The 10927-nt window shown below is 43.8% G+C and overlaps 1 protein-coding gene across 1 annotated transcript in view; it reads left to right on the forward strand.

The window, feature by feature from the left end:
• cep295 (centrosomal protein 295) overlaps positions 1-10921 on the forward strand; it is a 34921-nt gene extending 24000 nt beyond the window's left edge. The window contains exons 18-29 of the mRNA XM_053320285.1: positions 502-598; positions 1841-2065; positions 2985-3133; positions 3400-3832; positions 5613-5777; positions 6559-7106; positions 8019-8186; positions 8289-8355; positions 8909-9256; positions 10192-10288; positions 10459-10558; positions 10775-10921. Of these exons, the coding sequence (XP_053176260.1) occupies positions 502-598; positions 1841-2065; positions 2985-3133; positions 3400-3832; positions 5613-5777; positions 6559-7106; positions 8019-8186; positions 8289-8355; positions 8909-9256; positions 10192-10288; positions 10459-10558; positions 10775-10816 (2439 nt within the window). The 3' untranslated portion in view covers positions 10817-10921. The remainder of the gene's footprint in view (positions 1-501; positions 599-1840; positions 2066-2984; positions 3134-3399; positions 3833-5612; positions 5778-6558; positions 7107-8018; positions 8187-8288; positions 8356-8908; positions 9257-10191; positions 10289-10458; positions 10559-10774) is intronic.
• The last annotated feature ends 6 nt before the right edge of the window (positions 10922-10927 follow it).

Here is a 10927-nt window from a genome sequence, read left to right on the forward strand (position 1 = left end):
TATTTGTGCTCTTTTTAAAACTTATTTTGAAGCACTTTGTATCTTGGGTTTTGAATAAAGTTTAAGTAAAGTAAAAAAAAAATATATATATAATATTTAAACTACTTTTAACAAGAGGTGACACAGTAATTTTAAAATAAGAGCAGTCAGTAGAAACTGTCTCTAAAAAATGTGTTGGAAAAATAAATAGTAATGATTTTGTCAGCTTACATTTCTCATACACACACTTTTTAAAGAATGCACCAGTTTTTTTTAGTTTTTTTTTTTTTAGTTGGACTTTCATGGGACATCTGACGTCATTCAGCTTAAAGGCAAAGATGTGAGATGTTCTGTAGGTAAAAGCCGACATGGCACATTCAAGCTCTGATTTGAAAGTGAATCATAAAATCTCTTCAGATATTAGTGTGTATGTGTCATCCATTAAAAACCTACCACAGTATACTTGATAACTGAGAGTATTGGGTTTTATATTAATATCTCAGCACATTTGTTTTATGTCAGTCTGCTCACAGGCCTCCTGATTCAGACTGCCTCTCCTCCACCACCATCTCCACCGGCAGCTACGTCACCACCGACCCGGAGCAGAACTTAAACGCTGGTGAGGAACAATCCCAACTAACCCGTTATTATTTAACCTTCCTGTCGTCCTCCCGGGTCAAATTGACTCTGACGTCTGTTTTGACTCTTCCTTCCTTCCTTCCTTCCTTCCTTCCTTCCTTCCTTCCTTCCTTCCTTCCTCCCTCCTTCTTTCCTTCTTCCTCCCTCCCTCCTTTCCTTCCTTCTTCCTCCCTTTCCTTCCTTCTTCCTCCCTCCTTTCCTTCCTTCATCCTTTCCTTCCTTCTTCCTCCCTCCCTCCTTTCCTTCCCTTTTCCTCCCTTCCTCCCTCCCTCCTTTCCTTCCTTCTTCCTCCCTCCCTCCTTTCTTTCCTTCTTCCTCCCTGCTTTCCTTTCCTTCCTTCTTCCTCCCTGCTTTCCTTTCCTTCCTTCTTCCTCCCTCGCTCCTTTCCTTCCTTCTTCCTTTCCTTCCTTCTTCCTCTCTCCTTCCTTTCCTTCCTTCTTCCTCTCTCCTTCCTTTCCTTCCTTCTCCCTCCCTCCCTCCTTTCCTTCCTTCCTCCTTTCCTTCCTTCTTCCTCCCTCCCTCCTTTCCTTCCTTCTTCCTCCCTGCTTTCCTTTCCTTCCTTCTTCCTCCCTCCCTCCTTTCCTTCCTTCTTCCCCCCTCCCTCCTTTCCTTCCTTCTTCCTCCCTGCTTTGCTTTCCTTTCCTTTCCTTTCCTTCCTTCTTCCTCCCTCCCTCCTTTCCTTCCTTTCCTCCCTCCTTTCCTTCCTTCTTCCTCCCTCTTTTCCTTCCTTCTTCCTCCCTCCCTCTTTTCCTTCCTTCTTCCTCCCTCCCTCCTTTCCTTCCTTCTTCCTCCCTCCCTCCTTTCCTTCCTTCTTCCTCCCTCCCCTCCTTTCCTTCCTTCTTCCTCCCTCCCTTCTTTCCTTCCTTCTTCCTCCCTCCTTTCCTTCCTTCTTCCTCCCTCCTTCCTTTCCTTCCTTCTTCCTCCCTCCCTCCTTTCCTTCCTTCCCTCCCTCCTTTCCTTCCTTCCCTCCTTCCTTCCTTCTTCCTTCCTCCCTCCCTCCTTTCCTTCCTTCCTTCTTTCTTTTCCTTCCTTCCTTCTTCCTCCTTTCCTTTCCTTTCCTTTCCTTTCCTTTCCTTTCCTTTCCTTTCCCTTCCTTCCTTCCTCCCTCCCTCCCTCCCTCCCTCCCTCCCTCCCTCCCTCCCTCCTTTCCTCCCAGGAGGAAACCAGGAAAATCTGTTCACCTCCTTTTTTTTTTTTTTTTCTTTTCCTCCCTCTTCATTAGATGAATCCGTACATCACGTTCACCACACAGAACAAGAGGAAGAAGGAGGAGAAGAAGCACATTTTCTCAACGTCTCCTCTCCATCTTCCTCCGCTCGAAGCTCTGCTGCAGGCCGTCCCGGTCCGGCTGTAGACTCGCTGTTCAATGAAAGCAGCATCCAGCGCATCATCGACCGATACACCAGAGAGCTGAACATCTCCCTCAGTACTGCGGGGAAAACCACAGGTAGAAACATACAGGTCACATACTGTAAAACCTCTATTTATACCTTTTACCTTTTTATTATAGCACCATATCTAGACTGTACTCTTTAATTAACTCAACATTCCTCAGTGAGTAAACACTTGCAAGGAAAGACTCCCCCAACTTGATAGTTTAGATAAGATTGTACAACAGAGGAGTCAAACTCATATTCATTCAAGGGCCACATACAGACCAATTTGATCTCATGTGAGCCGGATCATTAAATAGATGGAGGGAAGGAAATAAGGAAGGAAGGAAATAAGAAGGGAGGGGAGGAAGGAAGGAAAGACAGACAAAAGGAAAGAGGGAAGAAAGGTAGGAAGGACAGATGAAGGAAGGACAGATGGAAGAAACGGAGGAAGGACGGATGGAGGGAAGAAAGGAAAAAAGGAAGGTAGGAAGGACAGATGGAAGGAATGGGGAAAAAAGGATAAAAGGAAGGTAGGGTGGAAGGAAGGAAGGACAGATAAAAGGAAAGAGGGAAGAAAGGGAGGGAGGAAGGACAGATGAAGGAAGGACAGATGGAAGGAAGGGAGGGAGGAAGGATGGATGGAGGGAAGAAAGGAACGAAGAAAGGAAAAGGAAGGTAGGACAGATGGAAGGAAGGACAGATGGAAGGAAGGGAGGGAGGAAGGATGGATGGAGGGAAGATAGGAACGAAGAAAGGAAAAGGAAGGTAGCAAGGACAGATGGAAGGAAGGAAGGAAGGAAGGAAGGAAGGAAGGAAAAGAACACAGAAAGGAAAGTGGGCCGGATCGCACCCCTCGGCGGGCCTCTTCTGGCCCACGGGCCTCATGTTTGACACCCCTGTTGTACAACCTCACAGAGAGGCATGGGGAGGCTACTGGATGTTTACAGGAGGAGGAACCAATAAAGGGTTGATACAAAGTTTTATCTGCAGACAGTGAAGGTTCGTCTCTCGAGGAGCCCGGCTCTTCAGTGTCCCAGCAGTCTTTGGCTCGAGCGTCGGAGACTCGAGAAGAAGACGAAACATCAGCTTCTCATCCGTCTCTTCCTTCAGACACATCAGCAGCACAGAGGAGCTCCCCGGTCAGTGACTCGCAGTCCAGTCTGATCCGCTTTGGGATTTATTTTAAAATGTTTTATTGGTTGCCATGGGCGACACTGAAGATTTATTGTGACTGAACGGATGTGGTGTTTTTCCTGCAGGATGGCACAGTCCTCTTTAGTGTTCACTCAAGAGTCTCTCTCTCTCTGTCTCTCTGTCTGTCTGTCTGTCATCCGTCAGGGGTTTATTTTAAGATGTTTTATTGGTTGTTATGGGCAACTGAACGGATGTGGTGTTTTTCCTGCAGGATGATTCAGTCGACCCGGTCCTGGATCCGTCTCTGGTGGAGGAGCAGGACTCTTTCAGACCTCTGATCGGCCAGCTTGCAGATCAGTCATCCTGCCTCGCCGCCGATCCCAGAGAGTCGACCATGGAGCGGCTGGTCGGTCAACCCTCGGCTCACTCGTCCATGATCGGTCAGTTACCGGGTCTGTCGGCTTTGGTGAGCGCGCACCAAGGCGGATGGGACTCCACTCTGAGTCGGATGATTGGTCGACTTTCGATGGCGTCGAGCTCTCATTGGCTGAGCGGCGGGCAGGACTTTTATGCGGGTCAGCTGATTTCTCAGATGGACGTGGAGCAGTCGACCACCTGGGTGGACGAAGGTCCGGAGGAGAGCGGCATGAGGCTGCTGGTGGCGGAGTTGGATGAGACCACGGGCCAACAGAGTGCAAGCCCAGGTAACATAAGAGTTGAATGAGGGTCAGTGAAATATGCAGTAACCTGTGATGGAGCTATGAAGGTACAGTAGGAGGAAGTCTTGACACTGACAGAACTTTATTTAGTTCAGTGAAATAACAAAAACGGTTTCTCCAAAAAATGAAAAGAATACAAGCATCAAAAATTAACCGTCTTAACCCTTAAACAGGCCTTACTAGTTATGTCATTTGCACCTAAAGGAAGGGAGGAAAGAAGGGAAGAAGGAAGAGAAGGGAGGGAGGGAGGAGAAAGGAAGGAGAAAGGAAGGAGGGAGGGAGGGAGGAGAAAGAAAGGAGGGAGGGAGGGAGGGAGGAGGAAGGAAGGGAGGGAGGAGGAAGGAAGGAAGGAAAGGAGGGAAGAAGGGAGGGAGGGAGGAAGGAAGGACAGATGAAGGAAGGAAGAAAGGACAGAAGGAGGGAACATTAACCCTAACAGCTGAACTTAGATCGAAGGAAGGAAGGACAGAGGAAGGACAGAGGAAGGAAGGACGGACAGAGGAAGGACCCGGGAGGACGACAGGAAGGTTAAAGAGTGTGTATCTCCTGGTGCACGTTGTCTGTTTAAGGGTTAACTCAGGATATATAAACTAAGGCTTCACCTTCATCCTCTGATTTCTACGTCTCTCCCCTCTTTAAATAGGTCTTCTAATCTTTTAGGAGACCATATTTATTGGAGTCTTATCTCTTTTACCCCGGTGGTATTTAACCATGCTGCTTGTATCACTCAATGTTTAATGATAAGTTATATGATATAAACAGGGTTGGGAAGGTTACTTTAAAAATGTAATAGATTACAGATTACTAGTTACTCTATTTAAAATGTAATAATTAATGTAGCTATTTCAATTATTTAATCAAAGTAATGTAACTTATTACATCTGATAACTTTTCAGCTGTTATGGTAAATGTTCCCATTAGCACCAAAATCCAAGTGCAGCTGTTTTTCATGGATACTGACATCATTCATAAAGGAGATCATTTCTTATAAAGTAACATTTATCTCTCATTTGTAAATGAGAAAAACTCGTGTGTGTGTGTGTGTGTGTGTGTGTGTGTGTAGTGAGTGTGTATGTAAGAGTTTTTTTGTGTGTGTGAATTAACAATTTCTGTGTATTGAGCAATGATGTGAAATTATTGTACCTGAAGTGTATTTTTAAAAAATACATTTAATGATGGTTCTACACTTGAACTGAGCTCTGTGTGTTTCTGTGTGTGTGTGTGTGTGTGTGTTTCTTTGTGTGTGTATGTAAGTTATTTTGTGTGTGAATGATCAAATGTCTATATTCTGAGCAATGATGTGAAATTACTTTTACCTGAAGTGTATTTTCTTTTAAATACATTTCATGATGGTTTCTACACTTGAACTGAGCTCTCTGTGTGTGTGTGTGTGTGTTTTAATTTCATGAATCAAAATATATTTTTTATCAGAGAGCCTTTCCTCATTTTATCTCCTTGAATATGGCTCGTCTATTCTTGCTTTTTCCACCTACATTGAATAGTTTTTTACTCATCATTTGTTCTCTTTTTAAAACTTCTACATGAACTAGATTACAAAATCTAGTTCATGTAGATTTTAGAATATAAAATAAAGATATTTGTTGAAAAAAGTTAAAAGTCTGGCATGGAGCATAAGTGGTACTTTGACACCGTTTAAGCCGATGTGTGCTCCTAATAAGCCCACGTTATGATTTATTTACTAAAAAAAAACAGCACTATATGTATTCAGTAACATATTTAAAAAATTAACTCTTCTGTTTAGCAGGTGAAAGAACCTCGGTGGATCTCGGCGTCTCCACTGCGGCCGGCGTGCCTTCGTACCCAACGCTGCCTCCTGAAACATCTGGTCCAGCTGTGACTCCACGACCGGAGTACCAGACCCAGCAGAGTCTCACCGGTCCAATGGAAGCAAGTCCAGAGCGGACTGAAGGTGACCTTTGACCTCAGATCTTAAGGTGGTCGTACTATAGAGGGAATAAGTGACGAGGGCTGGGCCGATGTGCTTTTGTGCCGATTCGATTCTCTGATGATTTTTGGGTCCCGATTCCATTTAAATTGCGATTCTGATTAAAACAAGTATTGTGATTTTCTTTCCTTAACCTTTGTGTCGTCCTCCCGGGTCAAATTGACCCTGTCTGTTTATACTGTTTCTTCCTTCCTTCCTTCCTTCCTTCCTTCCTTCCTTCCTTTCCTCGCCTCCCTCTTTTCCTTCTTCCCTTCCTTCTTTCTTTCTTTCTTCCTTCCTTCCTCCTTTCCTTCCTTTCCTTCCTTCCTTCGTTCCTTCCTCCTTTCCTTCCTTTCTTGACTCAAGAACACAAGGAGGGTTAAACAAGAACAGGTTGAACCAAACACTTGATAAAACATCATAAGTCATATTTACAAAAAACAATCACACATCAGTTTGTGAGATTTATTTTTAAAACTGTGAACCTGCCCTCACAAGAAACATTCTCATCCGCCAACATCTTACAATAAACTAAACTGCTACATTTAGCTGCTCTTTAGAAAATAAAAAATATTAAATAAATAAAAATCGCCAGGAAAAAAAATTGCGATTTAATATAAACGTTTTTTTGGCCCAGCCCTATAAATTACCATAAGCAGAAAGTGTACAGTGTGTCTAAAAGTCTAAAGCAAGTAGATGTTTTAGGGAACTTAACCGTCTTGCATGTGTCTGTCTCTCTGACTTAACAACCAAACCGTCTCCTCAGTGTTTCCAGACTCCGTCTCATTCCACCCGCTCCTGGCCGAAGTCACCCACAATGAAACCATCGACCCTTCAATGATGTTTCACCCTCCGGATCACGACACGCCGAGCTCTCCTGAGGGACCCTCTCAGAGCAGAGACCGCAGCGTTTCCACTCACTCTGAAGACTTTGAGACCTGCACTAATCCTTCGGTTGGGTCCGAACCGTCACCCGAGCGCCTCAGAGCGGAGGAGCGGTCCAGGTCGACGTCCGCCGCCGCCTCACACGAATCCTTCTCCCAGCTGGTCACCTCCCAGTGTCTCCCACATGAGTCCGTCCTCACTGTGTCTCCTACCGCTCAGCTAACGGTTCAAAGTCCGTCAAATCTAACCGCGTGTGATTCAACACCGACGCTCAGCATGCCGCCGCCAGAGGAAAGGGAGGCGGACAGGAAGAGCGTCTCTGAGAAGGACGAAGGTTCAGGCCCGTTTAACGACCTCCCTGCAGAAGAACTTGAGTCGGTGCTGAGCTCAAACCTGAAGGATGACGCTCCTTTCTCAGATCGGATAGCGGTAAGAGTTTATTTAACCTTCCTGTCGTCCTCCTGGGTCAAATTGACCCGTCTGTTTTGGCTGTTCTTTCTTTCCTCCCTTCCTTCCTTCCTTCCTTCCTACTGTCTGTCCTTCCTTCCTACCTTTTTTCCTTCCTTCCTTCCTTCCTTCCTTCCTTCCTTCCTTCCTCCCTGCCTTCTTTCCTCTGTCCTTCTTTCCTTCCTTCCTCCCTTCCTTCTTTCTTTTCCTTCCTTCCTCCCTCCTTTCCTTCCTTTTCCCTTCCTCCCTCCCTCCTTGCTTTCCTTCATTCCTTCCTTCCTCCCTACCTTCTTTCCTCTGTTCTTTTTTCCTTCCTTCCTCTTTTCCTTTCTCCCTCCCTCCTTCCTTCCTACCTTCCTGTCTTCCTTCTTTCCTCCGTCCGTCCTTCCTTTCCTCCCTTCCTTCTTTCCTTTCCTTCCTTTTTCCTTCCTCCCTCCCTCCCTCCTTCCTCCCTGCCTTCTTTCCTCTATCCTTCTTTCCTGCCTTCCTCCCTTCCTTCCTTCCTTCCTTCCTCTTTTCCTTTCTTCCTCCCTCCCTCCCTTCATTCTTACCTTCCTTCCTTCTTTCCTCCATCCATCCTGCTTTCCTTTCCTCCTTTCCTTCCTTTTTCCTTACTCCCTCCTTCCTTTCCTTCCTCCCTCCTTCATTCCTTCCTTCCTTCCTTTCCTCCCTCCCTGCCTTCTTTCCTCTGTCCTTCTTTCCTTCCTTTTCTTCCTTCCTCCCTCCCTCCCTCCCTCCCTCCTTCCTTTCCTTCCTCCCTCATTTCCTTCCTTCCTTCCTTCCTTGACTCGACAACAGGAGGGTTAATCTGTGCTACCACTTTTGACCCACCTCAGTAGCAGGTCACAGATTATTTGTGAGATTCACTGTCTCATATTTTAACTTGTCAATCAGGAAGCTGCCAGTAAGAAGGGGATCCTGGAGGAGTCGGAGATCACACTGGTGAGCGTGACGGACACCACGGTGGACAAAGACACGACCGTCTCCGAGGAAGAGGAAATGTGGGAGGACAAACATCCAGAGGGTTTCACAGAGGAAGGTCAGAGAGGCCAAGAGACCGAGGTAATTGTCCAGGTATGGGAATGTCATTTGTCCAAAAGTGTTATAAGTGACAATTGACTTTTTTTTTTAATGATGTCTGATCAGTTAAAATTTATCCTGTAGGAGTCTGAATCCACGTTAACGGACATGACAGAGGCTTTAAAAGAGGATGAAGACCAAACACGTCCAGGTAAAATCCCAACAACTGAACTTTCTTAACCCTTTACATGCTGTCCAGGTCAAATTTAACGCTGTAACCCCAAATGTCTTTTACCCTGAAATTTGATGATTTTTCTTAAAGTGGCCCAAAAAGCACAAAGATAAAAATATTTTAAAATGTTATACTTCAAATGTGAATATGATGTAGCAGTGAAGACTGATGGCTCTAATAGTTATACAATAAACCCCACAGCTCCATTAAGTTCTAGTCAATAAAATAACAGTTACATCATTATTGCTATGTTATATGTTGTCTTGGGTAAAATAGGATATGATATTGTGTGATGACAAAAATGGAGTCTGCTCTCTGAAACATTAATCAAGGTTTAATCACACATTCATTGATCAGTCATCAGTGGGAGGTAAAAATATGAACAGTATGTAAAGGTTGAAACTGCTGAACTGTGGTGAAACCTGCTTCTCTTTTTTTTTTTTTTTTTTTTTAATATACAGTAGATGAGATCAGGAACATAAAAGGAGCAATATGAAATGTTCAGCCTTGCTTTTCTTTCCCTTTCGTGCAGCAACGCTCCTGGAGTTTGAGTGGGGTCCGAGCAGAGACCTGCAGGAAGTCCACCAGAGGAAGCGCAGAGCTCTCCTCCAGAAATCATCTCGCAGGGTGGAGGAAATCAAAGCCAAAGCTGCTCTAGTCAAAATCCAAGCCTCTACTGAAACCGGGAAGCAATCTAAAGCTAAAGAGTCTACATCAGTCGCCTGTAAGTCCAAAACTAAGTCAGAAAAGTCTCAAGACCTTCAGAGGAACCTTCAGACTGACGCCAAGTCAAAGGGAGGAAAGGCGGAGCAGACTGGAGAGAAAACCGCTCAGAAATCCGGCTTCATCAAGCAGAAAAAGTCCCAGCTTCCTCCTGCAGGTATCTAACTTTAAACTAGCATAAATCCAATGATCAACGAGCCAATAGTAACCATCAGACATTAAGACATTTATTTTGAAATTCCCCTGGCACGTCGTAGTGCTGGGTGGTATACCGGTTCATGTATATTTTCGTTATGATATGAATTTTTAATGTACCTCCATACCGTGTATTTGAAAAACGGGAATGTTGTCAGCTCTGATATTACTAATATTCACTCATCATGACAGTAAAATAGTCCATCCTGAGTCAATCTCCTGCAGTAGAGTAGTACTTCCTCTCTCAACTAGTAGAAGATGTTGTGAACAGCTGATTATGCATGAAAAAAAAATACTGTGAAACCGCTTTTATTTTGAAAAATACCGTGATATACAGTTTTGGTCATACCGCCCAGCACTAGCACGTCGGTCTCCATCTAAGCGAGCACACCTTCAAACAAAATGCAAGCAGCGCCACGGCAATGACTAGAAAAAAAGTCCATTTAAGTTATCCTGAGCAGCTTTATTCCACAAAAACGAAACCACAACTCCTAAAAGAGCGATGAGTTTCACTGCTCTGTGCTGAGTTATAGAAACAAGTGTATCATCAAATGCTTCAAAATGTCTGAAATGTGCTGCTGCTGCTCGTCTTTTGGCTCGTTTCATTTATTTCCTCCAGAGTTTAGAAAGAGAAATAAAAAAAAAAATAAAAAAAAATCCTACTTTAATATCTAAAATTAGAAACTTCATGTTCTTTCAGTTTTCTTTTTATAGGATGTGAAAATTTTAAAGCTCATATCAAAAAGTGGCAGTTTATAATGAACACACGGTCTAGTTTAGATTATTTTTTACTGAAATGTCTGAGCTCAGAAATAACATGTCAAATAATATTTTAGTTGCTTTTGTGATTTAATATTTAATGGAAGTCCTTACAATAGTTTCTTTTCTCTCCATCAGTGAGTGATTCCAGGCTGAAGACTGTGGATGAAGTGAGGATCTGCCAACCTGATCAAAGGAGACGGGAGGTGACCGAGATGCACCGACGAACTCAGAGGTACTGATGAGACTATTAGAAGACTTTTTAACCTCTTTAGTGTTCACTCAAGAGTAACTTCTACTTATCTCACTACTGTGATACACAAAGACAGATCTAAATGTTTTAATCCATCCAGCCCTCTCTCTCTCTCTCTCGCTCTCTCGCTCTCGCTCTCTCTCTCTCCTCAGACTGTATGAGCAGCTGGAGGAGGTGAAGCATCAGAAGGAAGTCCGCAGCAGACAGGAAGCGTCCGCCAAAAACCGACTAAAGGCCCAAGAGTTCCACAAGGTAGAAACACTTTAATCATGAATGTTTTAAAGAAAAAGAAATTATATATTTAAAGGACATCATGATGTACTAGAAAGAGTCTGAGCTAATCCGTGTTTTAGACTTTGAGTTTCAATTTGAATCTATTTAACCTACTTCAGATGTTAAATCACTTCGAGCTGCATTTCATGTATAAAAGGTTCTGACTATATTTAATATTATTTTTCTCTTCAACAGAAAACTTTGCAGAAACTTCGTGCCAAGCAGACTCAGCGTTGATCGACTTTGAATGTGTAGATTTTTTTAAAAACTTTTTGTACATTTTAAGTTAACTTTTGTAAAATGATCAATAAAGCTTTTAAGTTATTTAAGCTGCTTTTTGCACTCAAG

Source organism: Scomber japonicus, chromosome 6 (genome assembly GCF_027409825.1).
Source record: "Scomber japonicus isolate fScoJap1 chromosome 6, fScoJap1.pri, whole genome shotgun sequence".
Classification (NCBI taxonomy): Eukaryota; Metazoa; Chordata; class Actinopteri; order Scombriformes; family Scombridae; genus Scomber; species Scomber japonicus.